This window comes from Pyxicephalus adspersus, chromosome 2, assembly GCF_032062135.1.
Source record: "Pyxicephalus adspersus chromosome 2, UCB_Pads_2.0, whole genome shotgun sequence".
In the NCBI taxonomy this organism is placed as follows: Eukaryota; Metazoa; Chordata; class Amphibia; order Anura; family Pyxicephalidae; genus Pyxicephalus; species Pyxicephalus adspersus.
In genome coordinates, this window is record NC_092859.1 from 138,079,411 (window position 1) to 138,104,338 (window position 24,928).

Genomic DNA, 24,928 nt, shown 5'->3' on the forward strand with positions numbered 1-24,928 from the left:
CAATCTTTGATAAATACACTACAATGTAATAATAGTATTGTCCTAAAATAGCAAATGAGATTTTTGCAGACATAAAAATAAACTCAGCAAACATTATTCATTTATGGTACAAAAATAGATGTTGCAAGTCTGACAATAAGGAAAAAATGCCAAACAATGTCAATCCATAATGAATTAGATACGTGCAGTGAATTGTGAGTATAGTGAAATATATAAACATATGGCAATCAGCATGAGGTATGGGGGAAAAAATGCACCGCTGCAATTTTGAAAATGACTAATTAGCATTCATGCAATGTAATATATGCATCCGTGTGAGAGAGAGTATTCAAGGTCTGCAGTGGCCAACCCATTGGCTTATTTGGCACTTGTTTAGTAAAGATGTAGGAGAAAGAATATGGGTTCTCTCCAATGGAACCAGCCTGGCTTACATGGCATTATGGGTGGTGTACCCTTCGCTGTATTAGTGGGCCATACCCTGCATCTGTCAATGCTTATTCCTTTCCATTCTCACTTGATTTTGGTAAATTATAGTGAAAGTAGACCTAAAGTTATCTTTTTTGCACCATTAAGGTTTTAGCCCTGGAATATACTGTAGAAGGAACCCATAGGTGCCTGGACATCTGTACCCAGACAACCATTAATCCAAGAGTGCTCAGGTTTACAAATTTAATTTCTCATCATAGGGTGCCCGGTCAGAATTCCTTATACAATTGGCCATTGAGGTCCCATATTACGCTGATTGATCAGCAGGAAGACGTGTTAAGAGACAAAGCCAGGCTTTTCACCATTGGAGCTGGGTAAAATTTGTATACCAAAGCTTCCTAAAACTTGGAGATTTTCCAAGTGTGCAACTGCACAACTGAGCTGATGTGACACTGTCAACATCAACTGGAAGTCAACTGGAAATCCTTAAATGTATTTGAAGTATGCTTTAAATGAATTAGGGTGTGGGTTGCAGTGTGGATTAGGTGCGCAGGGGGTGTTTCAGTTTAGTAGATGAAGACCTAGAATACATTGGGTCCGATTTAATAAAGCTTTTCAAGATTGGAGAATATAAACTATTATTGGAGAACCTGTGTAATCTGGCAAACTTTGATTAGATTGGAAACATTTGCCAACTAATTGCAAATGATTTTATGAAATCCATTGCAGATTTGTTGGATCACCCAGGTTCTCACATGATAGTCTATGTTCTCCAGTCTTGGAATAAATCAGGCCCAATGTGTTGAGAATTCTTCCCTAAGTAGCCTAAATTACATTTTCCCATATTATCTGTAATGACAAATAGCCAATCATGACAAATAGCATATCTTTATGCTGTAGATACAGTGTAAGTAAAGGAAACAATTCTGGAGGTAGATCTGATGATTACACAATATAAATATTATATTAGCGAAAACATACAGTGCTCAAAATGTCAGAAAGCATTTGAGTCACAATTCTAAACTAATATATAAAAGGAAGTTCCACCCCTTGTATTACAAAGTTTTCTGTACCTATCTATATTCTGGGCTATAGTTTGAGCTGTAACACCCCATATCATGTGTGTGATTGATAGCTCACTGCTTATATAAGTATTGCCTATCTGCATTTCATTGTATATAAACACTAACCAAAAAAAAAAAATTCTCTCCAATACTGAAGAAGATAGACTATCCTGGGTGAACCGGTGTGATCCAACAATCCTGGAACATATTTTGTTAAAATCGTTTGCTATTAGTTGGCAATTGTTTTCATTTCTGGACCAATCCATTACAGGTTTGCTGGATTACCCAGACTCATCCTTGACAGCCTATCTTCTCCAGTCTTGGGGAACTTTAACAAATCAGGCTCTTTGAAAGCAAGTTCTATGGTGACACAGCTTAGCAAAGCTGATACCCTTTTACTTTTTATTTATATTTATTGCAATATTTTAAGTAGATTCTAATACTGTTTATGCTTTAAAAGTGTTGTTAACATAATTTACCTTGGGGGTATATTTATAAACTATTTGTATGAATGATTTGTTCAATCAAAAGTGCTTAATAGGCATGTCATTCTTAATCTAACCACTAGGTGGTGCTGTATTCATTAACATTGAATACAAGGGCACTCGCTGTCAATCTTCATTAGACATCAAAATTGTAACAGCCAATGAAAAGGAACACACATGGAATTCATGAAAATGGATACAGTGCCACCTACTGGATGAACTTAGAATGACACTCGCTAAATAAATCAATGTATTTGTAAGTTCACGTCTGATTAATATTATTATTATTATTATTATTATGATTAATATTAATAAACAGGTTATATAGCGGCAACATTTTACACAGCACTGTACATTAAATAGGGGTTGCAAATCTGTGTCACGTTTTACACCATGTGGATTATTAAATACGTTGTCTCAGTGTCTAGCAGCCAATTAGAATCTTACCTTTTTTCTTGTAAATACTAAACTAAACTATTGACTCTGAATTCTTGAAAAATATAGAATTTTACATCATCATTGATCTTCACATTGTGTTATAACATACCCCTGTTTGTACTTGTCATTGGATAAGACCTAATAATATACAATACAGATCCCTATTTAATGCACAGCGCTGCATAATATGTTGGCTCTGTATAAATACTGATTATTATTAATAATAATATTAAAGCTATTATACCCAAAGGGAACCAAAGAGATATTTTGTAACATATTCATGGTGTGTGTACCATTTAACAGATGCTGAAAATGCATTTACACTGTAAAGAAATAACAGTATGGTCGCTGCCCTATTACTTGGTCAGATCATTTTAAAATAAAAGAAGGTCAATGCACAGGAACCATATTAGATGGTTGTAAGATAAGTGGACATGCTATGTCACACAATCTAACACTGTATGTGCTAAGCATTGTTATTATACAAGTTCTCGTGACTAGTGACTGTTAAAGCATCTCCAGCAGGGCCATACAGACAGGGAAATTAAATAATTAGTGTAATAAAAAGCGATGAGAGTCTGCTGCTTATGATGGCAGTGATGTCTCTGATTATACCAGAGAACAGCACAGCAGAATATGATAAAACATAATAATGTAGATACAACATACCATACCATACAATGATCAAGGTATACCATAACTTCCAGCCCTGCATGAAAAAAGAGTTCTGCAATGCAAAAAAAGTAAGACATGATTATCCATAAGGCCACTGCTAATTAAAGGGACAAAATTAGTTTTTAAAGCTAAACTTGTTTTGCAGAGTGCTCATTGCCACCATGGAAATGCTGAAATTCTGAGTTGTTGGTAGAAATCTAGTGGAGACAACTGGTGACCACTTTCTAAAACCTCATACAGACACTAGATTGTTGTGTTCAAAAAGTATTTTTCATAATCTTCTTCGGTGAAAGTCTGGTGTCAGTACAGATGTCCAATTGCCGTGACCAGCACCATGCCAGATTAGTAAATGACCATTTCTAAAGGCCGCTGTTGTTATCCCCACGGCAGAGAGCCTCCAGCTTATCCTCCCCCCTCCTCTCTCCATGGAGCAGAACAGGCTGCTTGGCAATAACTGAGCAGTGTGCCAGTAAAATGAATATTCGTAATACTGTCACCTAAAGAGATCACTAACAATCGCTTTTAGCAATGATTATTTCATGTCTTCACCGGCCTTTTCCTTAATTTCGAAAGATATATTCTCAAATTCTGTTGTGTCCACAAAGAAATGAGAGAATGGAAATATCCCCAATGGGGAACAAAAGTGGACAGGGTTTTAACCATTCCCTTCTCCTATCCAAAATTTCAATAGATATACTTTACGTGTAGTTGAGACTTGTTGGTTGACTTTTACCTAGCTTTTTACATCAGAGTTACTGGCCTTCCTGGAATACCATAGCCTTTTGGTGAAGAAAAGATTATAACAGCAATACAATTACTCATGATTCCTCTTCAGCTCCATATGTGGCACCCCCAAAAATAGGAACTTTTGTAGCTCATATCTAGTAGTAGTTAGTCACATTCAACTTGACTTGTAGCATTAAAGCTATTTTGTAGCTCGAGCAAACCACTTCTTTGTTCTTCTATTACATCCTTGGTGTGTAAGGCCCTGGTCCATACCAGTATTCACCAGACACCAGTCCCCCATTCTAACTCCGCAGTCTTCACCTTTAGTAAGCCGCCGCTTAGCCTCGGGAGACTGGTTGCATCTTCGAGCACTCGCTTGCCCCCAGGACTGCAAGGGATGGTGTCTGGAGACAGGCTGGCTGCAGTCCAGGAGCCCACAGATAAAGCTGTACCAAGATTCCAATAAACAAGTCTAGAATATAGAGCAGAGGTCATAACATAAAATCCATCCACCAGACGAACTACACAAGGGTAAAACACAGAGTTGAGGTCACAGGCAAAAGGTCGTCCAGGCTGAATACAAACACAATAGGTCAGGAACAGGCAAGGTCAGCAGTCAACAGTAAACAACAGCCACTGGTGACTGGGAGCAGAGAGGCTATAAAGTCCCAGCAGCCAATGATAGTGCAAGACTGAGTCAAAAACTGATCAGTCTCTAGAATAGGGATGATAAGTACAGCCCGGTGACCGAAGGAACTTTGTGGTCACAGCTGATTGAAGGCACACGAGTGCCTTCAATCAGCTGTGACTGCAGACGAACTCTAATGGAGTTGAAAGTTCATCTGCAGTTCAGTTCCCACGATCACCGGGCTGTACTTATCAGCCCATGGCCCTGGGAACTGAACTGCAGATGAACTCTCAATGGGGAAACTCCATTGAGAGTTCATCTGCAGTTCAACTGCAATCCCCAGGCACTAGAGGTTAATTAACCTCCAGTGCCAGGGATCGCAAACAGGAGGATTCCCATGGCTGAAAGAATCAATGCAGCCCGGTGAAACCACTGCAATCCCGGGGCACTAGAGGTTAATTAATCTCTAGTGCCGGGATCGTAATGATTTCCTCGATCTTCTGATGGTTTTGTGAAATCGGTTCTACAAAATTTCACAGACCCATCGGAAGTTCGAAGAAATTTTCGGCGAGAATGCCACAGGCCTCAAATCCTTACTCTAGAATCCCCTTCAGCTGTGTGAAGCCTAACAATAGATGCCATAAAATACATCAGGATGCACTAGTAAAGGGAAGCAGGGGCTGAAGATATTTCTCTATACTCTTTGCTGCTGCAAGTGACATTGCTGGGCAAAATAGGCTTTGTCGGATACTGCGGTGGCGTACAGCACGGAAACGGCGGCCCGATAAGTGTTTCCTAACTGTCAGTAAGTCTGCATAAGTGTTACACCTTCAATTTACATGACAAATTATGAATTATGTAGATATTCTTGAGGTAGAGATAGCCCCCGCCCCTACTTAAAAATGGTTGTCCCAGTTTTATGTAGATTCTATAACACTTCTTGAACCAGTTGTCCTCTCTTGGTGTCAGATATTCCGAAACCAATTATTGTATTGTAAAGCAGCGTATCTGCACAACGTTCACACCTTCCATCCTGTTCTTGGACAATCATCATCTGTCTGGATTAGGGTGTCCATATTTTTGGTGTGGATAAAAAAATACTGGAGTAATTTTGACCCTCATTAGAACTGAGGAAAGGAACTAAGTTAAGCAAAGTGCAAAATGTCTTTATCTTTAACATTACAGACCATTTGAATATTTACCACTAGATATTCTATGACTTGGATGATGAGAATCTTTACACATGTAATTGCTCATCCTTTGCTAAACTTCGTAAAAGGGCTTCTATAATGAAAAATACTTTATTATAATAACTGTATGTAGTTATTCTTGTAGTGACAGTATTCTGCATACTGTGTTTTTTACCTTTTTATTTTACATGCCTTCATTTATATCCTCCATATTTAAATGCAGATAAAGCTGCCCAGTAAAAGAGTTTACTAAAACAGTTATAGGGTTTAAGACAAACTATAATACATTAGTTCTATGATTTTTTTTCCTATTGTAGAAATATTTTTTAAGGGAAATAATTTTTTTCTGTGGCTGTTCCACTGCCCCTGGCAACTTTTAGTTTGTCCCAACTTTTCATAGTCACTATTGCTTGGTCTGCAAGTATGAGTGAAGAAAGTTCTAAATAAAGATATATCACTTGTTTCATCTTTCGTACCTTTTATACATTTTGTGGAGCGGAGCATTTTTTACATTTCCACTATGAGCCTGCTTATTCAGTGTTAAACAAGTAATATTTTTTTGTGGGTGAAAGGGGACTAGACTTTCTTTGCCAATATTGTATTTGTTTCTATTTTGCCCAATTTTAGTTTTGTAATATGTTAATGTTAGGCCATCTGGGCTCCGTGCCTTTCCTGTAGCCGCCCTTGATATTGCTGCTTGCTTTTCCATTATGGTGATAGGCTTGTCTAGGAGTTCTCTGCTCCCTTCTGGAATAATAGGAAGGTCAGATTTCTGTAGGTAGTCTGCAATAGACAGTTCCTTAGCGTAGGAGTGGTGTAAGTATCTGCTGGTTGTAGGTTATATAGTTGCTGAAAATAGGTCTGAAATACTTCAGCTATCTCACTAGTGGTGTGTCCATTAGCTTTCCTAATGCTGGGGATGAAATTAGCTGCTTTCTTGTCACTGATAGCTAAAGCCAGGTATTTTGCCCAGTTCTAGTTTTAAGACAAAGTAGTTTACTGTAAATAGAAAATATACATTCTATTCTATAGTTTATCCCTATTAAAATAACACTGAAACTAGGTTTTCTGGTACAAAGCGTTACAAAATTATTTGCAAACAAAAATTGCTTTTTTGCACAATTGCTTAATATGCAACACGGAAAAAGTAGAAATAAAATTCATTACTAAAAAAAATAATTGTCAAATTAACGACAGAAGGGAGAAAAAAATTATTAGGAATGATTGGGGTTAATAAAGGGGAATATATCCTGAGCCAGCAGTTCAGTGGCATAAGGAAACGGTAACTGCACCGCAACCTCACCATCAGCCGGAACATTGTCTTAGTGAAACTTTGTACGTAGTTATAAAGTTTAAATAATTGATCACTGCAAGCAGTAGGACAGTCATTAAAGACAGAGCCCTGTGTGCAGTGTTATCCCCATTAATTTCCACTGTCTGTTATTATTGTTACTAAGAGCCTACTATTCCCATTATGGCGATGATCAGCAATTTGACGTTGCCCTGCATTGTCATTCACTTTGGTGTGAGTTGCATTTGGGAGGCAGAGACTTTTAATTAGGCTGCCAAAAGCAGAACATTACACAGAACATTGTGCATCCTACACTTCTGAGAGCCCATCTTGTTGGATTTGGGGTTCCATTTGGAATTGATAGCAATCCAGAGCACCAAAGTATGTTGGGTAGAATGCATTAACACACACAGCTCCACATGGAAGTGCCTGTGTTATAGCATTGCACTAGTGGGAACCCTAATACTTAAAAAAGAACTAAACCTAACTTGTAAAAAAAATTGTGTGCAGCCAGTGTGTTTATTGCAGAAGGTGGATGCAATAAAATAATCATACCTGCTTGATCAAAACTTTTTAAATGACACTCATCTGTCCTTGCTCCATCATGGATGATAATATATTTACCTTCTTTTGTGTTCCTGATCTTTGGCTGTCTAGATTTGCAAGTCCGGAATGATATAACTCCCACACATGCATAAAGGAGCCTCCATAATACCCAGAATTCAGAATATACGGGATAATATATTTTTGCAATAGTAGTCCTTAAACAATTTCTTTCATCATATTTTTTACACAAATTAGAGCAATATGCTCATATCCTTAAAGTAATAGGACTTTTTCTGGTGGCTTTACCAACAATTAGTAAAACATCAATCATTTTATTAACATTCTAAAAAAAAAAAAAACATGGATATGATACTTAATACAAATGATCCCACTAGAAACACTTCAATGTAGACCAAAGCGAACCCCTATATAGGGGAGTCAAAAGACATATTTTATAAACATAGCAGCAGTGCCAGAGTTTGACGCGTTTCACACTAACAACTGCTTCATCAGGATTTCTGGTACACTGCAAAACTGGTAAATCATAGATCCATCAATACAAGTGAATATTTATTAGAGGCAACAGGTTTTATTGAATTAATATTTTAGAGTGTATGTTGCTAAAATTATTGATCTTTTATTATATGTTTGTGTAATTGTTGGTAAAGCCACCATTACTTTAAGGATTTGAGCATGTTACTCTAATCCTTATTATTTTATTTTTGTGTTTAATAAATGGATTGACTGTTTTTGCATTCCGTCAGAACCATTTAATAATTAATACTTAATTTTCACTTTGATAATTGATTCCCCATTATTAGTAAAGTAACACCTGAAGACCTGGATTGCAGATTGGGCAGACATAAGACTTGCCAGCTATATGTAGGAAACCAATGCAATCTTAATGTGACCTTATTTTTTAGCTTCTTGTTTCTTAAATCCCAAAAACTGGTAAAGAAGAGACATAGAATCGTGCTCTAATGTACTTTTTGATACCCCATGGGCAAACAAATGGAGGGAAATAAGCTATTTATGACTTTTAATACATTTTTAATCTTTGAAAACATCTCTGCCTCAAACTATTTCTGTTTTGCAACAAAGTTAGCAATGGATGAAGCCCAATATATTGATCCTCATCTCCGCTTTCAGCCACCTACGATGTGCAATGTTTGACCAATAATTATCTGTTCCCTTTGCTGATGCTGCATTTTCTTATATTTTAGCAGTTATCGGTGCAGGCGTTGTAGCTGTAGCAGAGCCATAGGCTAATTGGTGGGGAAACTTCACTGTGCTGTAATTCAAATACAGAACAGCAGAACTGTCTGTTTACAATTCTTTTCATCCATCATTAATCATGGCGTAAAGTGGGCAGAATAATAAATGACATGTGTGATGCAGTTTGTGAGCAGCATTACCACAACCATTTTTTTATTCTTTTGTTAACAAAGTTTTATTACTGTTTATCGATGTCAGCAAATATTTTCCTACTTTTTGGCTAGGGTGACAACCCTGTTTGTTCTGCTTTAAGATTGCAAAGCAGTGCTGTCACCCTGTGGGACAGGGGCATCTCAGATAAATTTGTAGTTTTAAATGGACATTAGGTAAGAGCAAGTAAACCAGATAACACTTTTTAAGCAGTTACAGTAGCAGTTTTCTATATAGGAAATTCTGTAATTATTAATACGTAATTAATTGTGTTTTTTACATGCATGTAGTGTACGTACTTGAATTTGACATAGTATCAACATTTTGCATTCTTGCAGCAGGACTGGATTGTGAGAAGAGAGAAGCAGGACATGGAGCCAAACAATTTATGTACTGATGAGAAGAATGCAGATAAAGAGAAAAAGCAGAGAGATGAGCTCTTTACTATGCTGCTTCTCCTTTCACAGTCCAGTCTAAAGTCGGAGAAAGTCTGGGATGACTGCTTCGTTAATGCCACTGACAGACTGCATCATCTACAGTATTTCAGTGTCCATAGTTTTAATTCCAAACTATATTAAGCTTGAATGAAAACCTCAGTACTAGTGGGGACTGTGTCTTCCCCTGTCTATCATTGGGTGTATGGTGACCTTATTCTGGTTCTGCAGGGTGCCCATCAGCCTTTTATGGAAAGGACTGTGCCAATGTCTGCCAGTGCCATAACGGAGCCGACTGTGACCACATCACTGGGCAGTGCACATGTAGGACAGGATTCACAGGCAAACACTGCGAGCAGAGTAAGTGACCTGTCAGCCAGCGTCTAGTCCTGCACATCATATTCAGCACACATTCAGCTTGCATCAAACCATGTCATGTTCTGTGTCTGTCTGTCTGTCTGGGGGGGCTTTTACATTGCATGTTGATCCGACACAGCCCCATAAGAAATCGTTTTGCAGAAATATGGTCAAAACTTAAATGGTATTAAGTTATAAAAAATGCATAGTAGTAAAGTTTGACATATATGGTTAAAATACAATTAATCAAATGTAAATACAATTAAATTAATATGATTATTATTGCATCCATGTGAAGCAACACAGGGATATATATATATATATATATATATATATATTTATATTATATATATATAAATAGATATATATCCAATGCCTATACATATATAGTGTAGTGGATAGCATAGTGAAGAAATAAAAGCCCACATTCCATTGTTGAGATTTCACATCCTGTCCCATCAATACAGCTGGGGAAAAATGAAAATCCTTCAAAAGTGAGGGCGATTGCCCTCTTAGGCTGTTTCACCCATAAGAAGATTTCTCCTGTACTCCAGATCTGATTAAAATTGTAACGTTTTGCATTCCCCTTCATTTTGTTCCAGTGATAATGATCACCAGGACATATAGAGAAGGTGAATTTTCCTAAAGGGTGCGCAGGCAGTAATAGAATCCTGACAGGGGGTTCTAGTTGTTTCTACTCTATCCAAAAATTAAAAAAAACAAACTTTTAGCTAGAGGTATACTTTATTTCATAACAAAATGATTGCAGTGGATAATAATTAGCTAAATGGCAATTCCATCTGCAGATGAAACTAAATTCTCTGCACATGTGGAGTGAATGGGAAAAAAGTTAATTGAGCAAGCTGTACAACTTGTTTATCAGTGGTCTGCTTATGTGTTTTTGTGATGACCCCTTCAATGTTATAGGCAATGTGTTTAGCAACCACAAAAGGCTTGTGATATGTATCAATGAGTGTGTGTATTCATATCTGGCCTGTGTTTCTAATGTATTTAATGGCTTTATTGTATTTCTCTGCAGAGTGCCCACCAGGAACCTTTGGATATGGCTGCCGGCAGCTGTGCGAGTGTTCGAATAATGCCACGTGTGACCACGTTACAGGAACCTGTTACTGCAACCCTGGCTTCAAAGGCATCCGCTGTGACCAGGGTGAGCAATGGGGCTATAAAATCAGATTGAGATTTCTTAAACTTTGAGACAATACTTGATATGCAGCATGCTTGAGCAAGAATGTTTATTCTCTGTTTCTTTTTAATGTTTCTAGCTGCTCTCATGATGGAAGAACTGAATCCCTACACTAAAATCAGCCCAGCTCATGGCTCTGAAAGACACTCAGCTGGTGCCATCATTGGTGTCATTGTCCTGCTGCTGATCATCATGACTTTGTTAGGACTCTTTTTATGGTACCGGCAGAGGCAAAAGGATAAAGATCATGACATGCCTAATGTATCGTACACCCCAGCCATGCGCATGACCAGTACTGACTATTCACTTACAGGTGAGTTGGACAGATTGGTGCCACCTTGTATTATTTTACTTTGTGCTGTGTTTGTTGACTTGTGTTTATTCTATTCTTGGCTACGCTTCTTTTTATGTCCTTTTTGGGGCCAAATGTAAAAGCTTTGGCATATGTTAGTTAACCTAAACCTGAACTCCAGCCTTCAAAAGTGATATAAATTCACTACACCTAATATTGCCATTAAAAAGAGAATATAAATAAAACATTCTATTAAATAGAGCTGTCCATTAATACACTGTTCAGATATTAACCAGTACACCAAACAAGCAAACAAATCAAATATATCTTCACTAGAATATTAAGGCAGTTGGAGTATCCAGAACAGTGGCAGCTGTATGATGCTTCACCAATCTCCATGCTGCACCAGAAACAGACAATCACCACTACACTAGTGTATCCTGTCTTTATTAGATTAAAAACAAATAAATACGCAATGCATATCAGAGAACTGCAGATATGAGGCTCCCCCAACACGTTTTACTTTAGAGAACCTATTGAAGTGAAATGCGTTGGTATAGGAACCTAAAGGCATCCTCTTAGCCCACATAGGATGCTCCATCCATTCAGGTCCCCAATAAGGCTCAGAGGAGTAATTTGCTGAGTCTGTGACAACCCACTTAAGAGGTAATGCACAATGTGGTCTATCCAATCTGATATTTATGTTATCTAACTGTTACCTGAACTATCCTTTAGCCACTTTTAATGCTTCTCTGCAACAACAACTTTCAATACTGCTGGGGTTTCCCTTTTAGTTCTTCTGCAGAATGGGCACCTTGCACTTTTCCAAAGGTCTACCAGCCATTTGTAAAGACCTGAACATACCCCAGCTACCACTGCTGGGCTGGAAAACCTTTACCTATACCCAGGTCACTAGATGTACCCCGGACTACTGTAAACCAGGGGAAGCAGCACAGAGCATCAATCAGCCTGTACAACGAATCATCTTTGGAAAAATAATTAATTTTATCAACTAGGTCATTTAGTTTCACCTATTGTTTAGACATTCTTATCTTTCTCCAAAATTCCGCGCTTGTTTGTTACCCCAAAAACATCTCTTAGCTGACCCCTTTTGAAAAAGAATGTTGTTAACCCTTTGGGTGGGGCCACCATCAGAAATTTCTGGGCTCTGTACTACGTAAACTTCTTGGACTTCCATGTCTAACAATTCCAGCATTGCAAAAATCAAACTCTTTTGTCCCCTCTCCCAGATGCCAGCCCTGCTTACAGGTCCAAAAGAACATCAGTTAGTTCTGGATAGAATATTCCAATGGGAAAACGTATTTATTGGGACAGAACTGAAAATCTGTTCAATTTACAAAGAAAATATATATCAAATGTTCCTTTCCCTGGTATTGTACTATTGACAAAGTAAACCACATTTATCAAGCTGCTTCAGATTCTGGCAATGCAGAACCCACAGGACTACAATGGAACATATTTTTTGCCATCGTCTCATATTCCCTAAGCACCTTCTGGGTCTCCCAGTCAATGGTGTTCTCTTAAAATTAAGTAGACTTGGTGGCTTGGTGTCCTATAGAAACAAATACCTCCTTCCATCCAAGATCTCAGGGGTAGGATGAAAAATATTTGAGTCAGGAAGCAATTTATGTTGCACAATACTCTCGTTCAGTTTCCTATAGTATGGATGCACTGGGACTCCTTCCTTTTCTCCTTAATAATACTCAGTACAGGTAGTCCCCGGGTTACATACGAGAAGGAGACTGTAGGTTTGTTCTTAAGTTGAATTTGTATGTAAGTCGGAACAGAAACATTCTATTAATGCAATTAGGACAGATTTTTGTCTCAACATATTATTAGACAGTATGGTGTCAGTTACTGTATAAAATCCTCAATAATCCTTTGTGGGTTAATCACAAACAAAGCAAAAAAAAAAAAAAACTTTATGTAGCCTAGACATTTATTAACTTCTGGAGCAAGCTGTGCTTTGATATGCAAAAAGAACAACTGCAGAGTTTGTCTTGGTCATTAAAGAGTTACAAGATGTTGCAGAAGAGCTCAGCTCTTAAGATCACCCACAACCTCAGCTGTGTTTAGCAAATGATTTCTTCTGCAAGTTATGCAAACTGCCCCCTCCCCCTTATTAAGCTTCCATCCTGCACATGAGCGAGCAGGGAAGGCCCATTCGTATCTAGGAGTCTTCTGTATGTCAGGTGTCCTTAACTCGGGGTCCCATTTCTCTTCTCTTCCTTCACCACCTACCTCTTTACTAGTCTTATCTCTGCTTCATTCCCAATAATTTGGCTTCCTGTCCTCTCAAATCCCCAACATTCCTTCCTCTACATATAGTACCCTAACTCTTTACCTTCTCTCGGTCTATTACTGCACACCCACTGCAAAATATTGGCAGATTTACCTTCAGCTTAATTGATAACTCTAAATAATCTGCATACGTGAATATTTTTAAATATATATACAGTGCTCAACCCAGAATTTTTTTTAAGCCGGGTGGGAGGAAATTGTAGGTGGGTAGCAGCCCCTGTATTGTGACCAAACTGTTTAGTAACCACCCAAAAACAGCCCGGTGGGTGCTGAAAAGTGCTGGGTGGTGCACCCAGCTAAAAGGGCCTGGGGAGAACCCTGTATATAACTCATGGGCTTACTTGATTCAAAATACTTACTTGGTACATAGTTTAAATAAAATCCATGTACTGTGTTTATTTTATTTGAGAATAAAAAAAGCATACAAATGAAAAACAAATCTATCTATGTAAATTAAACAGATTTAAACTTGTGATTTCACTCATTGGGCCTGATATATTAAAGCTCCCCAAGGATAGAGAAGATGTACTTTCATCAGTGAAACCGGATGATCCAGCAAACCTGGAATGGATCTGGTCCAGGTTTGAAAACATTTGTTAACAAATAGCAAATGACTTTTAGGAAATCCATTCCAGGTTTGCTGGATCACCCAGCTTCACTGGTGAAAGTGTATCCTCTCTAGCCTTGGAGAGCTTTCATAAATCAGGCCTATTGCCAGAGCTGACACAGTGAGCAGGTGATCAGAAACCATGCTGTTTGTTTCTCAATCATTAGGGGGGACCCGGGCTGTCAGTGGTAGATTTAAAACCTCTAGCTGCAAAAAATGTAGACTGGAGGCTTTTTTAAGCCTTTCTATAATCATGCTGGGAAACATTTTTATACAGATGGTGAGCAAGAAAGTATATAAATCATGTCAGCTATCATGCTGCTGTACAAAAAAGTAATGCATCCACATACTCCTAGAAATTATAATCCAAAGATTGTTTACCGGCAGAATTATTGCAGCTGTATTATTATTATTATTGCACAATATTTTTATAGCACCGACATATTACGCAGCGCTGTAAGTCCATAGTGACTATCTGTCCCTCAAAGGTCTCACAATCTAATGCCCCTACCATGGTTATATGTCATCTAAGGGAGGGGGAGACAGATATCCTAACTGCATACTTTTGGGATGTGGGAGGAACCCAGAGTACCCGGAGGAAACCCACGCAGACACAGGGAGAACCTGCAAACTCCATGCAGATAGTATGCTGGCCGAGATTCAAACCTAGGACCTTAGCGCTGCAAAGGCCAGAGTGCTAACCACTGAGCCACCATGGTGTGGTCATTGTATTTATGGAGCAGCCAAATGGTGTAAGTGTAAAGCTACTTACACACATCCAATGGTTCTCGGCCGATAATCAGCTTAGGGCCGATATCGGAGGAGAATCTGGCCTGTATACAGCGCCTGTCGTCCATCATCCGAACGACCGCCCTGGCGGATCCACTGACGATGGACAACAAAAGCAGTACAATGTTGTATGTACAGCACTCATTCATACATTGTGCAGTCCTTAGTCGTTGGAAAGGATCATGAAAGATCCTTTCCAACGACAATAATTGCACGTGTGTGCAGCTTTAATAATTCAAAAACAAAATCTCATTCAATCCCATTCAAAAGTAATTTTCAGTACCCATAAATCTGGAGCTTTAGAAAAATTGTACCTGGTGGTCTTGCCATGAAAATCCTTGTCATTATATAATAGGATTATAGTGTTACACATTGTCTATGTTTCCCAGCTGTGCTCTCCTGTTGTCACATAGGATATCAGTAGAGGTCCTTTTAATACACATTAGGAAGGTACAGTCCACTGTTGCCACCATCAGAAAACACACCCTGAAAAATGGCATGCAGCCTTTACTGGTGTGCATGTATGCAGACAAAACTTCTGGCTTCGAAAACAATGAGAAAAAAAACAATGATGTAATGGTAATGCTAATATACATGAAAAGGGATTGTAATAATGCTCTGGGTGTCTCATTGTTCAAAAAAGCTGCTGGACATCGTCAGCATTAAAATGCAACAATAAAACAAAGGTAATTTTAAAATAAATAACATTCAGATAGGGGTTTCTACATTTAAGTGTTTCTATGTTCTGAGAATAAAAATGAAGTTAATTGCAGCTTGACAGTCATTTGGATCCATTTACAAAGCAGTGAATCTGTGATTCACTGAAACATTCCCTGGTGGAGAATCTACCAGGTCCATGTGTTTCAATGGCAGTAAAGGATTCTCCACATTGGAATGTTTCAGTAAATGTCAGATTAACTGCTTTATAAATTGACCAAGATTTTTTCCTTAATTTTACCTGATTTTGTTGCCGGTAATACACTACTTGTCCTAAGGTGACGCTCACCCCCATAAGACAGGACTACAAATGTCTTCTCCTTCAAAGTTTTCTGTAGTTCTCAGATATTGCTAGAAAAATGCAGCACAGAAAATGATTAGTTTAAAAGATTGCTGGCAATCTAGGCTTGGTGTTGCCTCCTTTAACCCTTCTACCCTAAGCATTGGCCCAGGGGTGCCATTATGGTTTAGGATTCTGGAAACATATGCCTGAAGTTATCATTCCGTGTAGTCATTTATCTTACCTGGCTGGTAAGGCCTCAGAGCAAAGAGTTAAATGCAGCTTATGGAGAGTCTCACACCGGATGAAATGTTAATGCTATTATACATGACAAGGGATTGATATAATGCTCTCGGTGTCCCATTGTTCATTGTCAAACTCTTTCTCAGCATTGTAATATCTGGTTTAGTTCTACACCTGCGTGCTGCGATAATGAGCTGCATACTAATACAGATATATAGGAGATTATGTGATGGGTATACAGAATTCTATTGGAATGATTTCTATACAACAAGCATCTAGTAATCACATTTTTATTATTTTGTACTAGCTGCAGAACGTGACATGAATTACTTTTTCCAATGTAAAGAATAACTCTTAGCACAGACAGTATTGCAAACAGAAAAGCAATGATGGGGTAATCCTAAAATTGGATTGTTTAACATTACCAAGTTTTTGCTTGGCCTGGTTACAAGATACGTTATTTTCCCTACTGTGGACATGATACTGGTGCATCATAGCTGAAATATGTACACTGGGAGCCATCTAGACATTTTAATGTCTATACCATCATTTCTCTCTTCTCAACCATTTTTTACCTATTTAGGAACCTACAAAATAGATTTTTAAAATGGCACACTGATTAAGGTCTTAGGGACCCCAGCCAAAATATATTATTTGGAAAGATGCCCCTCAAATTGATCAGTAAGAAGAATCTAATCTAATTTCAACCCTTATAGACCGGTAAAAAGATCTTTGGGGTGGTGGCCCAGCCATGTGATGTTACACCCCAAACTATGAAGGCACCATTAGATGGGAGGACAGACAGCCATAGTTTAAAGAACCCCTGGAAACCACTAGAGATGTCTTTCTTGACCTTTTTAACATGGGGGAAGCCCTGAAATGTCTTTCAGGTCTTCAGGGAACCCAATCTATAATTTCTATGTCCACAAGCATAGTAATCATTGGGAAGAATGCCTCCTACAATGCTAGTCTCCCTTAAAAAAGATAATTGGTGTCACTTAAATTGACCTGGGAGGCACACATTGCTCATTGCTCAAGGAACCCCTAGCAGTCTCTGGAGGAGCCCTGGTTTGGAAAAACTGCTCTAGAGGAGCCCTGGAGTTCCACCGCAACTCCAGTTAAGAATTGCCAAGCTTTACAGTTGCCGCATTTTGCTAAAGAAACAAATCCTAACCCAAGTCAGAGTTAATTTAATAAATTGATAGAAGTATTTCATTTAGCAAAGTGTATTTTCAATTTTATGCTTATAATGTAAAGCTGTTTTTCCTTCAAATTTACATAGATTTTTTTCAAATCCCTTACACATGATTGGATATTCAAAGTGAACCCACATATACCTTGTTCACTGACATTCACATTTCAATGTGAAAATAGACTTTACTAGATGATCAGCTTCTATTTCATTAGTAGATAAATTCTACTCTTTTATATAATTTTCCTCTGCATACTACTAATGACTTTACAGAACATTAGTAATAATTTGCAGTCATGGGCCAATATGACTCAGTCAGTCATATACTTAGTTTTTGTGGTCCATGTCATCAATAACAGCTTTCTGGTATCATTTAGTAAAAACTAGAACACCAAAGAATACTAGATCATTTACACCTATATTAATTTACTGTTCTAAAGGGAACCTATGCTGTACAAATGTTGTGTTAATATAATGGTTACTTTGTAGTATTTACATTTCTACATGCATAGAAATGTATAGACTGGAGGGAGATCTGTATTTTTTCCTAATTTCTTCCTAATTCCCCTTCGTAGCAACTGTTGAGATAAAATATCAGTCATTTTAGACTTAATCAGATGGAAACCTTTCTGTAATGATTTGGTTTAGGTATTTAAATCTGCTTAGCACTCATCTATAGGCATATGTTAAAATAAAGTGGTAAAAAGAATGTCCAGGCTGCATGTGAAACCACAGGTAACCAATAATCTAAAAATGGTCTCATTGGGCTGTATTTATATATCATGGAATCTCCCATTCCCTCAAGGTTCTTCCAGGTCCATGTGTTTAATTGACAGTAATTGATTCCCACTTGGAAATGTTTGAGGGAATGTCAGATATAAATAGAACCCACTGTGTGCTCAAATTAAAAAACTCCCCCAGGGCCAATTTAGATCTCTGCAGTGTAAAAAGTGTTAAAGTGGGTTATCTTGCACGTTAATGTTGATTGTATTAGGGCAGCTTATTGAAAATAATTGGGCTGCCAACACACCCTCTTTATTGCCCCCTAGTGGAGTGCAATCATAAGAATAAACTCCGCTAAGGGGGGAAATGCATGTGTGATGACCTTGGTCCACCTGTGACCAATAAAGTTTTAAGCTTTATGTGGCAAGTTGTTTTCATTTGTTCCGGAATGTAAGAAGCAGGACCTTCATGACATGTGTAAAGGGGATGAAGTCTTTTCTTACCTCATTTTCCAGTTCACCCACACCCTCTCTTCAACCGCAAATAACCACACAGAGACCTGTACATTTTGGGTAAAACTGGCCATAGCAGCCTTTTATTAACAAACAAAAACATTTTGTATTACTTTACCGGAAAACATATAAACAGCCAGTTATTTAAACCAGTATTATATTCCAAAAAATGTTTTGAAGGTCCATGACAGTACCACTCACCCACTACCAATTTTTACATGGATACTCCTGTTTACCCCTACAAGTCCCCATCCGCTACCACACCGACTCAGGGACAGTTCACAGGTATCCCACTGCTCACCCAGCCTCAAACAACCCAGTGTCCCATGAGGCGCCCTAATACCAGACTCCATACCCAGATGGGATCCACACTCCCCACTGCCTTGTATGCATCCAAACCCCACTCTAATGGAACCGCAAAACCCCCCCACCAGCGCCGCAAGCATGATCCCTTATGCTTGCGTGCACCTCCACACCTTAACAGCGCGTTGTAAACCTTTCTGGATACACAGAAGCCAAACATCCGTCCTCACTGCATTCAAATGCACCCCATCCCCCCTTAAAAACAAATGTGGTTCCCCCTCCAACTCCCTGTGCTGGACAGCCAGACCTCCAATCCTGACCACAAACCAGCTCACTGCCTTGTTCATTTTAATGCGAGCCTTATTCAAGCGGTCAACGGACCTCGCCCCTTGCCAATTTAATTGTGCCACTATTTCAGATCACACAAAAACAGTGTTCAGGATAGAGCTCCGGAGCCAAAGAAAATCAAATTTTATGTCCCGAATTAAATATCGCATAGCCCTAGCACCCACATCGTTTCCCCCAGCATGAATTAATACAACATCCGGTCGACGGTCCAGACGAGCATACCAGTGAATTTCAGGAATCACTCGGCTCTATGACATTCCCAGAACTCCTATCCACCGCACCTGGGCATCCTCCGGACAAAACCCTAATTGGCACCCCTTAGGCCGCATGTCTGCCCTCCTAGCGCCCCAATAAACGAAGGAGTGTACCAAAATCCAAACCAAACACTCCCCTGAATCTGTAATATACGCAAAACAACTATACAGTTGTGTGCCCAAGTGCCCAACAAATTAGCACAAACCAATGAACCAGTAGGACAACACACAGAAAGTCGTAAGGTAGTGAATAATGGAATCCAATCGCGACACTTCCCGCTAGTGTTGATGTTCGAATTCGGGTTGTCATTATATTCGACCCAAATACGGCTGTTCAAATTCGGATAGACCCGACCCGAAAAACAAGGAATTCGTTTTTGCAAATTAGTGTGTAAAAAAAATGTGTTTTAAAAAAAAGAGGCTTTAAAGTTAAAGTAATTTATTGAATGTGTGTGATTTATGTAACTAACTTTTATTTTTTTACAGGTTATCCCACAATGACAGGACGATTCCCACGGCACAGCCGTGGGAATCTTCCTGTCAGTGTGGGATCCCCGGTCACCAGAGGGTAAATGAGGACAAGTCTCCCCATTCATCACCTCCAGTGCTCTGTGATTGGCTGAGGAAAGGTAAACCCTGATGACAGCTAAGGCGGGGATCCCGTGGGACTCCTATGTTCTTGGACAGAGATGTTCCGGGCACTAGAGGTTAATTAACCTCTAGTGCCCCTAGAGGTTAATTAACCTCTAGTGCCCTGGAATCACAGTGGATTCTTGGAGCTGCAATCATTCTTGCAGTCCTGGGAATCTTATTTGCGATCCCCTGCACTAGAGGTAAATGGGGACAAGTCTCCTCATTCAAAACCTCAAGTGCTCTCTGATTGGCTGAGGAAAGCTCTCCATTGAAAGTTTGCATTGAGAGTTTTTCTGCAGTTCCACTGCGATCCCTGGGCACTAGAGGTTAATTAACCTCTAGTGCCCTGAGATCTTCCCAATATAGAAATAACTTTCATATAAAAGGAAAACTTTCTGATGGTTTTGCTAGTTTTGTAAGTACTCTATTTTACTTTACCTTGTTTCCTTTTCTCATCTCTTGGTGTTCTCTTTATTATTATTCTCCCCCCCCCCCCCCCCCCCTCTTAAAATTTTTTTTTTTTTTTTTTTTTTTTTTCCCCCCCCCCCCCCCAAATATATCAATATTATTTTTCTCTATCTTATTTACTAAAATGTAATAAACAAGTTAAAATTAAAAAAAATAAATAAAAGAAAAGTTTTCATGTGAGTGTAGTGTAGAAATCTTAAAAAAGTCAATGCACACAATATGAACAAGCCAGTAATATCTAGAGGAAAAGAATTTTATCATTTTTCCTGCTTTGTAGTTTTTCAGGTTCTCATAAAATTTTTTCTGTTGGGTTGATCTCTATAGTTGTATATTTTTTACCTAGCTGTGTAACTATGTGAAGAATATAAATTCAGTAACACCCTGCCTTGTAGCAATGCTTTGAAGTGTTCTGAATTTCTCAGCCAGATGTAAGATATGAACTGAGCCTTTTGATGTAGACAGTGGCAGTGGTTAGGTTATATGTATGTATAATAAAGTCCAATTAAACCCAAAGTCAAACAAGGAAATTAATATAGCAATCATATTGATAAGTGTAAAATAGGATTCATTTGAAACTGAAATGTTCAGATTTAAAACCTATGTATCTGTGCTTGGCAATTCTCCCTTCCACACAGCCATGATGCTTCATGCATTTCAGTTTACAGTTAATAGACTGAGCTCCCACAATTGTTCACTCTCTACTTATAGTGACTACAATCCCTGGCCATCTTCATATAGGCACATGGTGTCCACTTTTATGCTGGGAAATGTAGTCTGGCATTGTTCTTGCTTCTTTGGGTGTCACATAGTCACATTTAACTGACCTACCCGTTGGTTAAATCAAGATATGAGAGGAAATAATGTAATGCAGTGTGCAAACACATTTGGCCAATTAAATATTCTGTCCTTCACTTTTCTTCTATACAATGTTTGTATTCATTTATCAACCTGATGGCTTTAGATTTCTCTGTGTCAAATTTTGGATTTAATTGGCCCCTAAAGCAGAACTACAATATACACCCATTGTAACACATTTTATGTTAATGAGAAGTCTGAGTGAAAGTGAAGCCTTCCTTAAATAATAAAAGCCCTAGGCAGAAATCAAGGTGAGACTGGATAATTGTACTAGGGTTTGCTCATTGTATCTAATCAAGCCTCTCTGCTACTTCATCATGATAAGGAAGTGAAGTACACTCATTGGTATCTTTGTGCTTGGTCTTTAGAGGTATGGAGGCACATTGATTTGTATTACTCACAAGGAGAGGTATCATTTTCTTTGGCTGTGGGGTCATTGAACAGCTGAGATAAAAGTGCAGTGTTGATGAGTGAGAAAATATCCACATTAGATGCATACATACACATATGGCCAAATTGGTTACTGATCAGAGGATCTCAATGGTAAAATATATGTTTTCTGCAATAAAGCCTTGGAGGTTGTTCCTCTGAACCTCCATTGTCAAGACTAGTTATTGTATAGCTGCTTGACATTATATTATGTAACCAAAGGTAATATGCAGATATAAGGTAGGTGTCCATATGAAAATTGATATTTGCACAAAGATCTGAGCATTACATATAGTGATTTGGGTATTTAAAGATTTATATTGGACCATTGGAAGTGCTTATTATTGTAAACAGGGATTCCAGCAAGCTGAAGTCTTGCTAAGAGAAAAAAATCTTAAAAGTATCATTCATTCTTTATGTATGTTTACCATCTATTTTATCTTAAAGGTTGCAGAATAGCAGCAAGAATGTAGCAAGGACAAGCATTTCTCTCCAAGGCTGTCACCTTTTGTGTGAAATAAACAGCCTGATTATCTCTTTTATATTAATAACATTGGCAATAAACTTCACCAAGGTCAGTAAAATACTAGAAAGGTGACCTATTCAGAGCCCAATCGTTACAATTCCCCCCTTTCCAACCCCTTTCCAACCCTTCAGCTGGGAGTACACATTAGATAAAGTTTGCATAAGCATGCGGATCAAATACCGGTCAGGTTTCTCTGTTAATATATACACCTGTAATAAAAAAATACATTTTTGTTTTGGTTGAGCATACCTGGTTATGCTTTAGAGAAATGACTTATATGCAATCAGCATATGTAATAAGTGATACCGAAGATAGCTATAGATTGCAGACATACAGCAGGAGATGGTCATGGACTGGGAATTTGCTACTAATGTGCTTGGAGACTGGAGATATCCTGCAAGAGATCGTTCAAGACTAGGACATGTTATATCAGACTCCTAGAGATCGCTGCCATTGCAATATCCTTACAAATAAATGTTCCATCTAACTGCTGCCAGGCCTGGGGGTTGCATAATAAACACCAAGGGGTAGGTTGGGCAACAGGGCTACCCCACTCGTATACCCGGAGCTGAAACAATAACGAACCATACATTTGTTAATCTTCACCATTTTTAAGCCTGGAATGCTAAAATAACTAGCCAGGGAGCCCTGTTTGATTTTCAGCATTTGTAATGCTGCAGAAGATGTAAATCTATACACTTGGTATTTTTCACTATTATAAAGCCTGCAATTCAATAAAATAACTAGCTATGGGGACCCAGTTTGATTTTCAGCGTTTGTACTGCTACAGAAGATAATCATAAATTGCAGTCTTACAGCAGGAGATGGTTACACACTGGGAACATGCTATGAGTGTGGTTGGAGACTATATATCCTGCAAAAGGATAACTCCTAGAGATCACTGCCATCGCAATCCCCTTTTAAATTAGTGCTTCAATAGCTGCTAGGCCTGGGGGTTGCATGATGACTATGTAGTTTGGGTAACAGGACTAGGTCACTGGCTTATCCGGAGATAAAACAATAATGATCTATACATTTGCTTTCCCCTACAATCTTTAAAGCTAGGTACACACTTGCAATAATTATCGTTGAAAACAAATGACTAACGATTATGCATGATTATTTTGAACGATCGTATTGTGCACAATTCTGTACATGTTGTTACAATTCCCATATTCAAATATAATCCACCAATAGTGTACACACGCTAGACACGATTGTTTGAACAATGCAGGAAGTGACATGTAAAGAAGAAAGTGTACTGCAGAACCATCCACTATCACTGAACGACCGTACACACAATAGATAGCGAACGATCGTTGCTTAATCAGATCCGCAGCGACGGTCGTTTGTTTGCAGCAAAATCCTTGTTCGTCAATGTCGTTGTGCACTTTTTTTGTTAACGATTATCGGACGATCGGACGTTAGTCATTCCTTTCCAACGATAACTATTGCAAGTGTGTACGCAGCTTAAGTCTGGAATGCATAAAACAGCTATTGCAGTTCACAGACATTAAAGTGTTCCCCCTATCTAGCCCAAAGTATTAGGTTTCATCACCTGCAATCTATTATGTTTCTTAGACATTATGTGGCTCTGCAGCTGCACTGGAGTTACAAGTCCTCTGATTCACATTTTATGTTGTTTTGCCTAAGCAATCATAAAATGACACGTTTATAAAATTGCTTAAGTCTCCGATAACAGTATGCAGATATGAATACAGCATACAGCGACCTTATGATCAGGAAATGACATTTCCATAAAATAGACACAATGATGTCATCCCAGTGAACTCCAATGACTGTCCTCCACATCCTCATTTTTATTCTCCCCAGGAAGTGGAGCACGTAATGATGTAACCATTTACAGCACCTTTAAATAATGTGGAGTTTGTCCTAGCACAGCTGCTAATTCTTGTACATGCATTATGACTGTTTATAGAGCCGCCTGTATAATCAACTTCTCACTGCAAGAAGTGCTTTTCTCATAGCAGCTATCTCCCTGTTTGAGCAAGACTACAGAAAACTAATTAGAGGAAAAGTTCATAAGCAAATATAGTGATAATATCTACTTAATTAAGTCATCTGTACAGCAGCGTCTTTTAATTAAGTTTTATTTTAGTCAGTTAGCAAAAGAAAAGCATCTTGTATAAAACTGTTATTGGTATAGCGTAATAAATTATTTCTCAGATGGTCAAGCTTTTTATATTTGAGCCAAAGCATAAGTCTTCCTTTAATATTGATGCTGGGTATTTGTCATTCTCCTTAAAGTGTATGTGATTCACAACAGAAGTAAAATAATTTCTGTATCTCGAAAATTGGGCACCACATTGTGAGCACCATTTGGTTATTAACACCGCATGTTGCAGCATATTACATCTAATAATGTGTTAGAACCAAAGATGCCATAGGGGACCCTGGGAAGTCACCTCCTCTGAGATCTGCGCACATCTAAAGCCCAGTACAATTGTCAAATTGATATCAGATGAACGTGTGTGATCATTACTAGTGACAGATGAAAGAACAAGGTGTACACACAGCCCCATTCA

General features: G+C 38.4%; 1 protein-coding gene across 1 annotated transcript in view; it reads left to right on the forward strand.

Moving 5' to 3' along the window:
- The window catches only part of MEGF11 (multiple EGF like domains 11), a gene marked incomplete in the record, with an annotated part of 327,149 nt that overhangs the window by 283,255 nt on the left and 18,966 nt on the right, over positions 1 to 24,928 (forward strand). The window contains 3 exon segments of the mRNA XM_072402612.1: positions 9,560 to 9,688; positions 10,725 to 10,853; positions 10,969 to 11,202. Coding sequence (XP_072258713.1) covers positions 9,560 to 9,688; positions 10,725 to 10,853; positions 10,969 to 11,202 — 492 coding nt within the window.